This window comes from Tyto alba, unplaced genomic scaffold (genome assembly GCF_018691265.1).
Source record: "Tyto alba isolate M040663 unplaced genomic scaffold, T.alba_DEE_v4.0 Super-Scaffold_20000042, whole genome shotgun sequence".
Classification (NCBI taxonomy): Eukaryota; Metazoa; Chordata; class Aves; order Strigiformes; family Tytonidae; genus Tyto; species Tyto alba.
Window position 1 is genome coordinate 13,637,662 of NW_024881293.1, and position 15,605 is coordinate 13,653,266.

Sequence of the window (15,605 nt, forward strand, 5' to 3'; positions counted from 1 at the left end):
TGCCGGGTGCGCAGGTTCCGCCCCCCCGGCCGGCGCCGCCGTATAAGAAGGGGGCGGTTGACGTCAGCGTTCTCTTCCGCCCGCTCTGCGCTCGCCAGCGAGACAGGGCCGCTGCCGCCGCCATTGCTGTAACCCCCCCCCCGCCCCGGAGAATCCAGCGCCATCCGCCACCATGGTGAGGCCCTGCGGCTTGTCGCCGCCCTGGGGAGGATGAGCGGGCACCGCGCTCGCCGCGTCGGTGGGAATGGCGGCGCCGGGAGGGCCGGGGGGGGGGGGAGAGGGAGGGGGGCGGCGGCAGCGGCCTGTCGCGCTGGGCTGAGGGGAGAGGGGTGGGGCTGGAAAGCGCGCCGGGGCGCGGGGTGGGGCTGTCCCCGGGGAGACTCGGGGTCCTTGCCCAGTGCGTAGGGCTCGGTTGCCCCGGGGGCTTGTGTCAGTTCTCCCGGTGCCGGGGCTCCGGTGGTGTTCCGCCTCCCCTTTGGGGAGGGGGGAGCGATGGCGGCGGTGATGTGGCACCGGGGCGGTGTTGACACCGGGGACGAGGCTTTGCGGTGGCCGCCGGCTGCCTTATGTAACGCTGCGGGCCGGGCGGGGACGGTCGTACCGTTCAGCCGGGCTGTCAGCCGCCCGTCGCGGAGCAGCGACCGAAGGAGAGTTTGGTTTTAACGGAGATTTGTCTCGAGGAACCGCTGCCGTGGTTTGTGGGACCCTGAGCCAGGGAGGGAGCGCTAGGTGCCTGCGCTGTGGGCCCGGGCCCCTCTGCTTGAGACACCAGTGTCTGCTCTGCCCTTGCTTCGGGTTGTCATGTAACATAGGCTGTCCTGGCAGAATTGAGGTTGGCATGACTATGGCAGCTATTTGTGGTGTTGGTTAGGCTTCCTAAAATTCCCGTTTCCATCTACCCTGTGTTTTTATCTTCACCTCCCACCTCTCACTCTTCAAGGTGAACTTCACAGTAGATCAGATACGGGCCATCATGGACAAAAAGGCCAACATCAGAAACATGTCTGTGATTGCCCACGTTGATCATGGCAAATCAACCTTGACTGATTCTCTGGTATGCAAAGCTGGTATCATCGCCTCTGCCCGTGCGGGGGAGACCCGTTTCACCGACACAAGGAAGGATGAGCAGGAACGGTGCATCACCATCAAATCAACGTGAGTTCCCTCCCGCTGCATGGTCTGAGCCCAGGGGGGCTTTGAGTCCTCCACTGGTTGTGCGATGAAAGAAGAAGGTGTCAGGCTTTCTCTAGTTCAGAAGCTCATCTCTTGCTCATGAGGATTGCTTAAGTGAAAGAGCAAGTATTGATTGGCTTCTGGTGAATCCTAGAGCGCTGTCTTGGTGGCCACTGAGAAATAAACGTGCAGCAGGAGCTTCAGCCTTTCATTTTAGCACTGGGACTGTTGGATGTGGCCGACGTCTGCTGGAGTCCTGCGGATGCGGTGTGGAGACTGTCCTGGGAGCGTCTCTGGCAACATACCTGGCTGCTGTGCCACCATAGGTGGTTTGGGGAACCTGAGGGGCATGAAAGGGGATCCAAAAGGTGGTTGGGCCTAATAGAAAAAGCATAAATCCTCGACTGAAAGAAATTGAACCCTTTTGGGGCACTTTAAATTGCACAGAGTTTGAAGAGGACAGATTTTAGCCTGTGCTTCTGGTTATCTCCCACACTGGCCTCCAAGGAATATGCTTCAGGAAACCTTTAAGCCCAGGCACAGCTGTCTTTGCAGGATAAAGGGCTGTTTCTAAGCACTGGGAAAGGGTAACAAATAATTTCAATATTTTTCCTTTTATTTCAGAGCTATTTCCCTATTTTATGAACTCTCTGAAAATGATTTGGCCTTCATCAAGCAGAGCAAGGATGGTTCTGGTTTCTTGATCAACTTGATTGACTCTCCTGGGCATGTGGACTTCTCTTCTGAGGTCACTGCTGCTCTTCGTGTCACTGACGGCGCCCTGGTTGTTGTAGACTGTGTCTCTGGTAAGGTTTTTTGCAGCCGTATGCAACAGGGGCATATGTTGGGTGAGTTTGAAGATGAGGATAACTAATTCCCCTGTGTTTGGCAGGCGTGTGCGTGCAGACAGAGACTGTGCTGCGTCAGGCCATTGCTGAGAGGATCAAGCCTGTCCTGATGATGAACAAGATGGACCGAGCGCTGCTGGAGCTGCAGCTGGAGCCAGAAGAGCTGTACCAGACCTTCCAGCGCATTGTGGAAAACGTGAACGTCATTATCTCCACGTATGGAGAAGGAGAAAGTGGCCCCATGGGAAATATCATGGTAAGTGAGAGGCTGCAAATGCTGCATTTGAAATAATAATTCCCTGTAGTGAGAGGGAGCAGTTGTCTCCTAGTCTTCATTTCCTATCTCAAGTGGAGAAGTGAGAGTAAGATAACGAAGATGCTTGTGCTGGTTTGGAGCTCTAGCTAGCTTTTCTCCAAAATCTTCTGTTGGCTCAAGGCTTGAGCAAATAAAGGCTGTATATAAAAGAAAGTATTTTCTGTCTTTACCGAGGGTGCCCTTGTTTTGTAGGACACCTTCTTGCCCACATCACATCTGTGATATCGGGTGATAAGAGATCCTAGGCTCCTACGCAGCATCCCTCCCCCAGCTCCCTTCCAAAATGGAAGAGCAGTAGGTGTTTGCCAGTCCCTGTGCTCTGAGCTTCACTCCCCACTGGTTTTGTGGGTAGTGAGCAGGGCTGTCAGCTCTGGGAAAAAGCTTGTGCTTTGTTTCCGTTGAGCACTCTCCTGCACGCTCCAGGCTTTCATGTGTTGCTGATCCTTCCCATGAAGGACAGGAATCTTGCCTGCACACAAATCTGTGCAGCTACTGAGCTGTCTCAGTATGTCGTTGGTCAAAGTGATGAAAGAAACAATTCAGTTCTGCAGTACAAAGCTAAAATGCTGGGAGTGTGGTCAGGCTGTCCCCAGGCCTTGGAGATGGCGGCTGAACCAGAACTACTCAAGGGTCCCATAGTCCTGAAGCTCCATCTTCAAACTCTTTTTGTACTTGAGCACTGTTTGGGATAGAGTAGGTTGACTGCTGTAATGCTCCGTGACTGTTAAGAGCTGTGCCTGCTCCTCTGTAACACAGCTCCTGTTCCCTTTCAGATTGATCCAGTGCTTGGTACTGTTGGCTTTGGTTCTGGCCTGCACGGCTGGGCTTTCACTCTGAAACAGTTTGCTGAAATGTATGTTGCAAAGTTTGCTGCCAAGGGTGATGCCCAGCTGAATCCATCTGAGCGTGCCAAGAAAGTAGAAGACATGATGAAGAAGCTGTGGGGAGACAGGTGAGGAGTCCCGGCTGTTCATTTTAATCCCAGAGCAGCTCTGTGTGGCTGCAACCTGATGCTGCAGAAGATGGGAGGATGTGGTTGTGCCTGCGTACGGCCCTGTCTCAGTGACCTGGTGCATGTGCTAGCAAAAGAATGATTTTCCGTGAAATCTCTGCAGAGTAGAAAACACAGATAAATGGGGAGGGGACAGTGAGTTGGCAACATAAGTTAAATGCATTTTGGTGAGCTCTGAAAGCCTGAGAGTTACGGGGGAAGGTATGAATACAGTTCTTACTCAGCAGCTCTATCCTTTGGCCTGAGCAAGCAGAACAAGCCATGCTTCTGCAGCTGAGCATTGATACTTGTCTGACTTGATTCTTTCTCCAGGTATTTTGATCCTGCTACTGGCAAGTTCAGCAAATCTGCTACCAGCCCTGATGGAAAGAAACTGCCCAGGACCTTCTGCCAGCTCATCCTTGACCCCATCTTCAAGGTGAGTTCCTTAGTGTTCAGCCCTTCCTGGTGCCCTATGCTCTCTGGTTCAGTTGCAGTGCGTGATGATGGAAAATTTCTTCACTTTGACCTGACTTGTCTGACTGAAGAAATATAAATGTCTGACACATCTCATTACTCTGTGTGAGCAGGAAAGCTGGGAGCAGATAGTGTGCAGGCAAATATGTGTCTGAGCCTCCAAAGAGATTCAGCTGGGCGATCAGAGATTCTCTTTAGAGATTTTTGTGCTGCTGCTTCAAACTGGGTCACCAGCAACATTTATGACTGCTGCTGCTGTTCCAGGTTTTCGATGCAATCATGAACTTCAAGAAGGAGGAGGCAGCTAAACTGATTGAGAAACTGGACATTAAGCTTGACAGTGAAGATAAGGACAAGGAGGGCAAACCGCTGCTGAAGGTGAGATGGGTCAGAAATGTCTGTGGGAAGGAGACAGATAGTTGTGCTGCTCCAATTGTGTAAACTTACTAAGCAGCTACAAACCCTGCTTGGGTGGGGAGGTGCTGTTGGCAGCTTGGGGGGTTGGGGACGCTAGGGAAGGTTTTTAACTACCAGGCTGTGAACAATCTGACTGGGTCTTACTCCTGTGATCTCTGCTCAGGCTGTGATGAGGCGGTGGCTGCCTGCCGGAGATGCCCTGCTGCAGATGATCACCATTCACCTGCCTTCTCCCGTCACAGCCCAGAAGTACCGCTGTGAGCTGCTCTACGAGGGACCCCCTGATGATGAGGCTGCCATAGGTACGATGAGCTGCTGCTTTACTGCCAGGCATCTCTTCACATAGTGCTCCAGCATGCCCGTAGCCATCTTATTCTCCAAGTACCCGGCTTGGTAGCTACTGTAATACTTGAGTTCTGTAGCTTTTCTGGTACGGATCAAACAAGCTTACAAGCTTTAATCTGGAGGACCAATGCTAGCTAAGTAACTGGAGAGTAGCCAGGGTATATGCCAAAGGCTCAGGCTGATCTTGTATTTGTTTAAAACATTTATTGGAAACGTGATCTTCCTCTGTGGTTGGGCTGGCCAGCTGTCTAGACAGAGGTCAGTAGGCTGGGACAATAGTGGGTATAGGTTTTGTGTTGGGATTTGGGGGTGGATGGGGGCACAGGGAGTGTGTACTAGATGCTAGAAATAATACTGAACTTAAGTTGATGTCTCCCTCCTCCCAGGTATTAAGAACTGTGACCCCAAAGGCCCCCTGATGATGTACATCTCTAAAATGGTGCCAACCTCTGACAAAGGACGTTTCTACGCTTTTGGACGTGTCTTCTCTGGTCTCGTATCAACTGGCTTGAAAGTCAGAATCATGGGACCAAACTACACACCTGGCAAGAAGGAGGATCTGTACCTGAAGCCAATTCAAAGGTCAGTCCTGGCTGGGGCGTGCTCTGTGGTTCAGATTTGTGGCTCTACTGCTGTCTTGGGTCTCTTCTCGTTTTGGAGGCCAGGCAAGGCGCTTGGTTGTGGACTTCAGGTCTGCTGCTGAACTCCAGGGTACTGCCTGGCAGGACCTCCTCTTTCAAATGTCATGAAAACAACTTTCCTTTCACCAGGACCATTCTCATGATGGGCCGCTACGTTGAACCCATCGAGGACGTGCCTTGTGGAAACATTGTTGGTCTGGTCGGTGTCGACCAGTTCCTTGTGAAGACTGGAACCATCACTACCTTCGAGCACGCTCACAACATGAGAGTCATGAAGTTCAGCGTCAGCCCTGTCGTGCGCGTGGCTGTGGAGGCCAAGAACCCAGCTGACCTGCCCAAGCTGGTGGAGGGACTGAAGCGTCTTGCCAAGTCTGACCCTATGGTGCAGGTGAATGACCAGAATGGCTTCAGGGACAAGGAGAAATCCTGGAGGCTTCTGCCATTAATTGTGGTTGTACTGGGGGTGCTGGCAGGAAAGTCTTGAGTTGAGTGTTAGTCTCAGCTCTGCCAGAGTGGGAAGGAATACTGCGTTTCACCTTGGGGTTGCTGTTGAGTCATCCCCAGATCAGTGGTAAGAGCATCTAAAAGTAGCTCTATGAGTCAAAGACAAAAATTGGAGAGAGTCACTGGTATTTTATGTGCGAGAGCTTTTGTTGCATTGCAGTCGAAAGCCTTATCTGCTGTATTAATGATCGTTTCAGTGCATCATTGAGGAGTCAGGGGAGCACATCATCGCTGGTGCAGGGGAGCTGCACTTGGAGATCTGCCTGAAGGATCTGGAAGAGGACCACGCGTGCATTCCTATTAAGGTAGAGGGGCTGCAGTGGCAAAGCTGTTGGTGAGCTCTGAGCTGCCATTTGGTTGGTGGCTCACTGCTCTTTGTCATTGCAGAAATCAGATCCTGTTGTATCCTACCGCGAGACAGTCAGCGAGGAATCCAACGTGATGTGCCTTTCCAAGTCCCCCAACAAACACAACAGGCTGTACATGAAAGCCAGGCCCTTCCCAGATGGTTTGGCTGAAGATATCGACAAGGGTGAGGTCTCTGCCCGCCAGGAGCTGAAGCAGCGAGCTCGTTACCTGGCTGAGAAGTACGAGTGGGATGTCACCGAAGCCAGGAAAATCTGGTGCTTTGGTCCTGATGGCACCGGCCCCAACATCCTGACCGACATCACCAAGGGGGTGCAGTACCTGAACGAGATCAAGGACAGCGTGGTGGCTGGCTTCCAGTGGGCGACAAAGGAGGTAAGGGCAGCACCCGGCTCTGGCCGCAGCGGGGCTGGGATGGCGCTGGGGCAGGCGGCGTGCGGCATCATCAACAGCTACTGCATGTCTCTTCAAAGAAATTTCAGAAAAACTGTCACGTGCAATGCAACGTTACTTCTAATTCAGAAGTATCTTTTAGGATAAATGAAACTCGGCGGCTGAAGATGTCATAGCAGTTTAGGCACACCCAAAACACACAACCTCGAGACAAAAAAGCTTTCTCCCAGGACTGCAGAGAAATTCATCATGGCAACACGTACTTAATATTTTAAAAAGCTTTTCAGAGAGCAAAATGCAACAGCAGGGACAGAAACTATTAAGATGAGGAACACAGCCGGCATCAAAAGAAAATTGAAAGGTACTTTGAGAACCTCAGCAAAGACCTGGCCTTGTTTATCAGTTGTTATTTCAGGACCGGACAGGAGATGACTCCAAAGTAACCAGTTGACAGGTAGACTGGGAACAGCAATAGGAGAAGGTTTTTTTTCCTGTTGACTACTTTTTTTTAATGTTGGCCTCAGTCTGAAGGAGAAGCTAGCATACCAACAACTTTTTTTTTGTCCCAGTAATGTGAACAACTCCTTTTCCTGGTCAAATACTCGGGTTTGCAACATCATAAATGTGTGTCAGCACTTTTGCTGATGTGAACCTTGGAGCTGTTGCATGAAGATACCGCTGTAAATGTTGCAAAGCCAAGGGACTGGAGCATTCTGGTGGGGGATGGCAGCTGTCCCTACACAGTGTTGGTTGACCCCCCTGCTCTTTTTTTTTTCCAGGGGGTCCTGTGCGAGGAGAACATGCGTGCTGTGCGTTTTGATGTGCACGATGTCACCCTGCACGCCGATGCCATCCACCGCGGAGGCGGGCAGATCATTCCCACTGCCAGGAGATGCCTGTACGCCTGCGTGCTCACCGCTCAGCCCAGGCTCATGGAGCCCATCTACCTTGTGGAAATCCAGGTGAGGAACCGGAAGATCCTCAGCCCTGGGTGAAGAAAACGTGAGTGGACGGTTTGCGGTCCTGACACTTCTCTCTTTTTGCAGTGCCCGGAGCAGGTGGTGGGTGGCATCTATGGTGTGCTGAACAGGAAGCGTGGCCACGTCTTTGAGGAGACCCAGGTGGCTGGCACCCCCATGTTCGTGGTCAAGGCCTACCTGCCTGTCAACGAGTCCTTTGGTGAGTGGGCTGGTCCTGGGCGCTCCCCTGGTTGTGTGGTGGCTCCTGGGAGCTTGATACCTTAGGAGGGAGGGAAGGAAGGAATGAGATCCTTTGTGTCCAGCTGTCTGATGGCAGTATCATTTTTTAGATTGAAAAAGACCTTAAGATCGTTCAACCCTTAACCCAACACTGCCAAGGCCACCGCTAAACCATGTCCCTGAGGGCCACTTCTACACGGCTTTTAAATCCCTCCGGGGGGGGGGGGGGTCATTCAGCCCCTTTCCTGGGCAGCCTGTTCCGGTGCTTTTGGTGAAGAAATTCTTCCTGATACCCAACCGAAACCTCCCCTGGTGCAACTTGAGGGTGTTTCCTCTCTCCCCATCGCTTTTTATGTGGGAAAAGACTGACATCCCAGAAGGGTTCCTACCACAGGAGGGGACCTTTAAATGCCATCTAGTCCAACCCCCTGCAGCGAGCAGGGACATCTTCAACTCGATCGGGTTGCTCAGAGCCCTGACCAACCTGAGCTTGAACATCGCCAGTGATGCATCTGCCCCCTCCCTGGGCAACCTGTGCCAGTGTCTCACCACACTCACCACAAATTTCTTCCTCCTCTCTAGCCTGAATCGCCCCTCTTCTAGTTTAACCCATCACCCTCTGTCCTACCACTACCGGGCCCTGCTGAAGTCTGTCCCCATCTTTTTTCCCAGCCTAGCGAGAGGCTGCAGTGAGGTCTTCTGGAACCTTCTCCACCCCCAGCTCTCCCAGCCACTCTGCTGGGGGTGGCAGCTGTGGACTTTGGGGGGGGCTCTAGGCAGGAGGGTGGTGATCTGGAGCGCTGGTTCTGCTGGAGGCGACACCCAACCCTCCCTGTTCCCTGTCCCCCTCACCCCCTCTCTTCTTCCTCCCAGGTTTCACGGCGGATTTGAGGTCCAACACGGGAGGCCAAGCTTTCCCCCAGTGCGTCTTCGACCACTGGCAGATCCTGCCCGGGGACCCCTTCGACAGCGCCAGCCGCCCCTGCCAGGTGGTGGCCGAGACCCGCAAACGCAAAGGGCTGAAGGAAGGCATCCCCGCCCTCGACAACTTCCTCGACAAACTCTAATTGAAGGCGTTGGACTGTGAGGGGTTGGGGGGGGGGGGGGGGAATAAAATTAATTAATTAGCGTTAATGCCCATGCAAAGGGGTAGACGCCCGTGACCACCATCTCTTTGCATTGTTAATTAATCGGTTTCATAGCGATTTGAGACTTCAAATGAGGAAAAAAAAAAAAAAAAAACCAACCAAACAACAAAGCCTTATAGGTTTCTGTGTTGCACATGACTCATCTTTGCCATTGTAACTAAAACATTTCCACTAGATTTGCCCAATTCTGTATTTATTTGACTCGAAGCGTGTCTGCAGAAGGTCAGGGAGGGAGGGGAGGGGAGGTGCCCTCCTTCCTTTCTCCCAAAATGGGGTAAATCGATGCAAAATGAGGAGGGGTGGGGCTGCCCGCCTGCAGTGTGACTGTCCGTCGTGACCATCGCCGCCTGTATTAGTGCCACTGGAATTAATAAAATTGGATAATGGTGATCGCTGTGCTGTGGGTGCTTTCCCGGGCGGAAAGGGGACGCCCTCTTGCGGCCGGGAGGACCCGGGTGGGGAACGGGTGGGAGGGGCAGCTCCCGCGCGCCCAGCCTTGGCTCCGCCCTACCGGTTGGGCGGGGCTAGCGGTGGGCGGGGCCAGGGGGTGGGCGGGGCCGGTAGCAGTGCTGGAATGCGGCGGCGGCGACGCGGGCGGCGGCGGCCCAGGTGGGGCGGGGGGGGGGCTGTGGGCTGTGGGTTGTGGGGCGGGGGGGGGGGGTTTGGGGGCCGGGGGGGGCGGGGGAGAGAGGGGGGCCACGGCTTAGGTTTGGGGGGGGGCGAGGGGTGGGATGGGGCTGTGAGGGATTGGGGGTTTGCGGCCTGTGGGGCAGGGTGCGGCTCTGGGGGATCGGGATGGGGGGAGCTGTGGGGGTGTGGGCTGTGGGGCAGGGAGGGTCTAGGGGGGATCGGGATGGGGGAGCTGTGGGGGAAGAGAGGGCTGTGAGGGCTTGGGGTGCTGTGGGTGTGGAGGCTATAGGGTAGGGAGGGGCTGGGGGGGATATCGGGATGGGGGGACTGTGGGGGGTCGAGATGGGGGGACTGTGGGTGTGGGGGCTGTGGGGCAGGAAAGGGCTGGGGGGGCTGTGGGTCTGGGGTCTATAGGGCAGGGAAGAGCTGGGGGGGATCAGGATGGGAGGGCCGTGGAGCAATGAAATGCTGTGGGGGGTCGGAATGGGGGGGCAGGGAGAGGCAGTGGGGGCTGTGGGCGGGGGGGGGGGGGCAGTAGTGGGGTGCCGCTGGCCAGCTTAGGGGTGTCCCTGTACCACAACTGCGTGGCACTGGCTGCAGTGACGAGAGGTTTGGGACGGAGCGTGGCCCACAACCATGGGGCCCACGAAGCCACCGACCCCACTCCTTCCTCTCTCCCCACAGGGTGGGCAGGAGGTTCCCACAGCCCTTGGGGTGCGATGTGTCCGGGGGGGGGGGGGATGTGGGGGGGGTGTCCCTGGGACTAATCGTCAGCTGCGCCCCAGCCACCCCACAGCTCAGCGCGGTGTGGGGCTGTGCTGCTTCGGGGGCTCCCTGTCCTCTGTCCCCCTCGAGACCCTGAGCCGGGTCCTGGCCCCGAGCTGCCACAGCAGGTCTGTTGCTGGTGTTGGCGTGCGGCTTCCTGGGGCAAAAACCCCCCATTTCTGGTGCTGCAGGTGCTGATCCCCAGCTGCTCCCCGGCGTCCTCCTTCACTCCCAGGGTTGGGGCAGCTTCAGCTCCACGAGGGCCCTGCAGCCATGTCCACCTTCCGGCAGGAGAGCGTGGAGGACTTCTATGAGATGGGGGAAGAGCTGGGCAGGTGAGTGACATCCCACTGCCCTTGGGGGGGGGTGGGGGGGTCCCACGACTGCACCCCCTGGCCTGGGAGCTTCACCCAGCTGCTGCAGCCCTCGTGTTGTCCCCATGCCAGTGGCTTCCCCTGGGCCCCCTTTGTGCTACCTATAGGCAGTGGGGCTGGGGGCTGTGCTGAGAGTCAGGTACCTCTAGCACCTATAGACTTAAAAAAAAAAAAAAAAAAAAAAAAGCGTTAATTAACATTAAACTTGCTTCTGTATCTGGGCAGCTCCGTGCAGAGCTCCCATCCTGTCCAGGTTTGACCAGGTGCTGGTGGCTTCTGGCCCTTCTCGGTCGCTGCGGCCCGGCTCTGCGCCTGCGGGACAGATCTGGGGGTGAATCACTGCATGCAAATGGGATTTAATCATCCGGGATGCAAAGGCGGCAGCGGCGGCAGCGGGGAGGGGGTGTGGGCTGGGTTTGGATCCTCCAGAGCTGCCTCGGCCACGCCAGCTCCACGCCAGCACTGCCGGGACTCGGGGTCTGCTGCAACCATGGCTGCCTGGGCACAGGGCTCCTTCTCGGGCACAGGGAAATAATCGTGCAGAGGAAACATTTTGGGTGGCTTTACTGTTTGTGTTGGTTTTTTTTTTTAAAAAGGGAGGGAACTTCTTGAGGTTTGCTCCGGGTCTCCTTCCCCTTCGCGGCTGGGCTGTAGCTGCAGTTCAGCGTGAGCTGTGGGGTCAGAGGTGATGCCTGGGCACCCGATCCCACCTGGGCAAGGAGGGTCCGTGCTCCAGGGTGGGGGCTGCGGGTGGCCCTGGCCACGATCTGGGGACGTGGAAAGGAGTCTTGGGTCCGGGCGTGCACAGAGGCCAGCGAGGGAGGCTGGTGACGGAGACCGCACGTCACCGCGTGCTGGCGGGGACGGCCAATGGCCGGGGCAGCGGGGAGGGGAGGGAGCAGCCCCGGGGGTGCGGGATGGATCCTGTCCTCAGTGGGGGGGGGGGGGAAGGTGTTGAGGGGCCCTTGTGCCTCCCAGCCGAGGGGCTGCGGGGGGGCTTGGCTGGGGCAGGGGGGGACGAGGGTCGGGATCCTGCTGTAGCAGTGACGCCGGTGTTGGCAAGACCTGGGTCCTTGAAGTGCCTGTTGATGCCAGGAGCCCTGCCTCCCCCCCGGCCCCTGACCCAAGCATGCTTTGAACTGTTGGTTACTCTTATTTCAGGCATTTTTCTGCCCTCCCCCCCCCCCCCCCAGCTCACCTTCCCCATGGAGTCCCCCCTGGGACTGCTGCGCTCCAGGGTTTGCTCCTGGGAGCAGCCCCGGGGGCTCCTGCCTGGAAGTGGGGGCTGATGGGCATCTCACACCCTGGGCGGCACCACCAGCAGCACCCAAACAGCCCAGGGAGGATTGGCAGCTGCCGCGTACCCAGGAGGAATTTCCTTCCTCCACCTCAGGCAGCAGTGGGGTTTACACGCCCGCTACGAGGGTGCCAGGGTCTGCCAACCCCGGGGAGTGTGCTGGGAGCGGGCGGGCGGCGTCGGCTGGGTGTGGGAGGACCCTGACTCCCCATAGACTCTGGGGAGGCCGTGCACCCTCTTGCACAGCACAGCGTTTCCCACCCTGGTGCTGGTGCTGACCTTGCCGCCAAGCACCCGCTGGCACCCGCGCTGCAGGAGATCCTCTCCTCACCTCCTCCCCGCAGCGGCCAGTTTGCCATTGTACGAAAATGCCGGGAGAGGAAAACAGGTCTGGAGTATGCGGCCAAATTCATCAAGAAGCGTCGGCTGTCGTCTAGCCGTCGGGGCGTGAGCCGGGAGGAGATCGAGAGGGAGGTGGACATCCTGCGGGAGATCCAGCACCCCAACATCATCACGCTGCACGACATCTTCGAGAACAAGACGGACGTGGTGCTGATCCTGGAGCTGGTGTCGGGCGGCGAGCTGTTTGATTTCCTGGCTGAGAAGGAATCCCTGACGGAGGAGGAGGCCACGCAGTTCCTCAAGCAGATCCTGGACGGGGTGCACTACCTGCACTCCAAGCGCATCGCCCACTTCGACTTGAAGGTGAGATCTGGGAGGTACAAACACCCTGTGTTTGGCAGCTGGGGAGTGGGGCTGAGCATCCAGGCTCCTGCAGGGCAGTGGGGCCGGCTCTGGGATCTCTCCCTACTTGAGGTGTGTGTCCTCTCCTCCGGGGACAGGAGCCCAGGGCAGAACAAGGCTCCCATGGGTGAGCGTGTGGGGGTAAACGCCGGCTTCTCTCCCCCTGCAGCCAGAGAACATCATGCTGCTGGACAAGAACGTACCAAACCCTCGCATCAAACTCATCGACTTCGGGATTGCCCACAAGATTGAAGCTGGGAATGAATTCAAGAATATATTTGGGACCCCAGAGTTTGTAGGTGAGACCCAGGTGGTGGCTTTTCCTGCGGGGCTCCTCTGGGCTCTGAAAGCTTCAGCTTAATCCCGGAGAGATGCCCAAAGCCCTGGTGCAGCAGGCTGGGCAGGTGCCGGGATGTGTCTGTGGGGGACAGACTTCTTTCCCCTAGAATAAGTATGTTTTCTCCCCTCTTTCCTTCTAAAGCCCCAGAAATTGTGAACTACGAACCCCTGGGGCTGGAGGCAGACATGTGGTGAGTGAGTCCCCTCCCAAGCACCTTCCAGTGGCCCCAGTGGCCGGTCCCCAGGACTGGGGTCATGCCAGCGTATCCCCCCTCTTGCTGAAAGTGCAGGGAGAGGGTGGGGCTTCAGCCTCGTCTTCCTCTCTCTTCCAGGAGCATCGGGGTCATCACTTACATCCTGTGAGTATAAGGGGAGTCTGGGGGCAGATGGTCACTGCAGGGCACGTCCCCCACCTCGGGCTGTCACCTTTTTGGGGTGTCACAACCTCCTCTCCCCGCAGGCTGAGTGGAGCCTCCCCCTTCCTGGGGGAAACAAAGCAAGAGACCCTGACCAACATATCCGCTGTCAACTATGACTTTGACGAGGAGTATTTCAGCAACACCAGCGAGCTGGCCAAGGACTTCATCCGCCGCCTGCTCGTCAAAGACCCCAAGTGAGAGACAGGGAGCAGAGCTGGGGATTACCCTGGGAGAGGGGACGGTCCCCCCTGCCTGACCCTGCCTGCCTGCTGCCAGCCCACCCTCTGTTGTTCTGCTTGTTTGTAAATCCCATTTATCCCCCTGTTTCCCTCCTGCTGTTTGTAGGATTTGGTGTTGCAAAACATCTGGAAACCAAAGTTTCTCCCCTGTGTCAGGCATGGGGTGAATCCTGGGGTTACCCTGAGGGTGCAGCAGCTCAGCTGAAAAGGAGGGAGTGGGGTTTGGAAGGGATCAAGGGCTGACCTGAGCACCCAGGACCCTGGGCTGGGGTGGGAGCAGTGGTGCTGCACGATCGGACAGGAGTTGGGAGGTTCCTGCGGGCTCTTCTGCGTGTATTTTCTCCTGGGAGGTTGGCTGAGGGCATGGGAGCTGGATGTGGCCCCTGTGGCTACAGCGAGTTCGTCTGGGCTCATCCGTGCCCCGAAGGTGGTGGGATCTGAGCTGCTTTTCCAGGACTTTAACAAGGGAAAGAGGCAGCAAAGCCTCTGCCCCTCAATGGCAGCTTTGCTGTTGTTGCAGGAAGCGGATGACCATCGCTCAAAGCCTGGAACACCCTTGGATTAAGGTGAGAAGTTAAAAGAATCGGCACTTTTTGGATGTCAAACATCCAAGAGGTCAGGAGTGGATGTTGGTGCACTGGCAGCTCTCCCCTGCTCTTCCAACCCCCAGCTGGGGCTGGTTTGGTGCCACTGGTGGCCACGGTGCTGGGGAACGGTGGGTGGGTGCTGAAGCCACCCAGCTCCCGCTGTCCCGGCTGCGCCCCACGCCTGCTGCTGTCCCTCCCCACAGGTGATCAAGAGGAGGAACGTCCGCAATGAAGACAGCTGCAAGAAGCCCGAGCGCCGCCGGCTGAAGACCACGCGCCTGAAGGAGTACACCATCAAGTCCCACTCCAGCATGCCGCCAAACAACACGTACATCAACTTTGAGCGCTTCTCCAAGGTCATGGAGGAGGTGGCTGCAGCCGAGGAGAGCCTCCGAGAGCTGGAGAGGAACAAGAAGTCCTTCCAAGAGGACATCGAGGCCCTGCTGTCCATCTATGAGGAGAAGGAGTCGTGGTACAAAGAGGAGAACGAGAGCATCAGCCAGGACCTCCGCCAGATCCGTCAGGAGCTGCAGAAGACGGAGGCCCTGAAGAAACAGGCGCAGGAGGAAGCCAAGAGCGTGGTGCAGGTGGCCAACGGCCTCAAGAGGCGTTACCGTAAGCTGGAGAACCACTACGAGGCACTGGCCAAGCAGGTGGCTTCGGAAATGAAGTTTGTCCAGGAGCTGGTGTGGTCCATTGAGCGGGAGAAGCTGCAGAGCGGCGAGGGAGACGGCAGCATCCGCTAGCTCGGCCGGCGCCGGGGTCGGCTGCCCTCGGGCTGAGGTTGGCTCGTCCTTCCCAATCCTTCCCCCCGCCCCTCCCTGACCTGCAGCAGCAGGCAGCGCCGAAGGGACCTCGGTGGCTCTGCCCCTCGCTCACCCGAGGAGCTGGTCCACCGACAGCCTTCGGTAAACGTCCCTGGGCTCTGCTGGGCTCGCGGCGGCGGGCCGGGGGGCTTGCGCCTCCCTGGAGACCCCCCGCCTCAGGGGGCTTGAGTTGTGCTCACCCTGGGTTTCGGCTTCCTGCGTGCGGCTCTTGCTTGGCTTGCCGTCCACGTGCTCCCCCCTCTCGCTGCCACAGTGCGTGGGGACCAGTTCTCCCCGTCCCACCCGGGGTCTGGGTCTCCGAGCTGCCGCAGCGCCCTGCCCGGGGCGGGGGGATCTTGGTGGGGAGACCCCTCCTCTAAACCCTCGCAGCAGCTCAAGTGTCTGCCACGGGCGAGCCATGGCCGAGGACCAATTCCTGTGCAGCCCAACTCGCTGCAGCCCCGTGGGTGACCCTGGCTGTCCCCCCGTTCCCCCCGGGGGCATCGCATCCCCCTGTGCTCTGCCCCAGCCCTCGGTCCCACCGGGTGCTCCCCCTTTTAACAAAATAAAGGTTTCCGTGCACCGGG

At 57.1% G+C, this 15,605-nt stretch overlaps 2 protein-coding genes and 1 non-coding gene across 3 annotated transcripts; all 3 read left to right on the forward strand.

Moving 5' to 3' along the window:
- The first annotated feature begins 65 nt into the window (after positions 1–65).
- On the forward strand, positions 66–9,208 carry EEF2 (eukaryotic translation elongation factor 2). The gene is made up of 15 exons (XM_042794170.1): positions 66–175; positions 941–1,155; positions 1,798–1,979; positions 2,066–2,277; positions 3,111–3,289; positions 3,662–3,767; positions 4,070–4,183; positions 4,386–4,524; positions 4,954–5,149; positions 5,338–5,596; positions 5,910–6,017; positions 6,100–6,453; positions 7,251–7,433; positions 7,518–7,650; positions 8,544–9,208. The coding sequence occupies exons 1-15, from the start codon at positions 173–175 to the stop codon at positions 8,735–8,737; spliced, it is 2,577 nt and encodes an 858-aa protein (XP_042650104.1). The 5' UTR covers positions 66–172; the 3' UTR covers positions 8,738–9,208.
- LOC116961543 lies at positions 3,826–3,894 on the forward strand. Its single transcript, XR_004407035.1, has one exon. It is a non-coding gene; the product is annotated as a small nucleolar RNA SNORD37 (small nucleolar RNA).
- Positions 9,209–9,352: 144 nt separating the features above from the next.
- DAPK3 (death associated protein kinase 3) lies at positions 9,353–15,605 on the forward strand. Its single transcript, XM_042794173.1, has 9 exons — positions 9,353–9,427; positions 10,405–10,548; positions 12,229–12,589; positions 12,798–12,927; positions 13,110–13,158; positions 13,300–13,326; positions 13,428–13,580; positions 14,146–14,191; positions 14,416–15,605. Exons 2-9 carry the CDS (start codon positions 10,487–10,489, stop codon positions 14,956–14,958), a joined length of 1,371 nt encoding a protein of 456 aa, XP_042650107.1. The 5' UTR covers positions 9,353–9,427; positions 10,405–10,486; the 3' UTR covers positions 14,959–15,605.

Bases quoted from the DNA above. Each gene is read 5' to 3' on its own strand.
- EEF2 (XM_042794170.1), top strand. The intron at 1,156-1,797 runs GTGAGTTCCCTC...CTTTTATTTCAG, and splicing joins TGCATCACCATCAAATCAAC to AGCTATTTCCCTATTTTATG. The intron at 4,184-4,385 runs GTGAGATGGGTC...ATCTCTGCTCAG, and splicing joins AGGGCAAACCGCTGCTGAAG to GCTGTGATGAGGCGGTGGCT.
- DAPK3 (XM_042794173.1), top strand. From the start codon at position 10,487: ATGTCCACCTTCCGGCAGGAGAGCGTGGAGGACTTCTATGAGATGGGG. The intron at 10,549-12,228 runs GTGAGTGACATC...TCCTCCCCGCAG, and splicing joins ATGGGGGAAGAGCTGGGCAG to CGGCCAGTTTGCCATTGTAC. The intron at 12,590-12,797 runs GTGAGATCTGGG...CTCCCCCTGCAG, and splicing joins TCGCCCACTTCGACTTGAAG to CCAGAGAACATCATGCTGCT.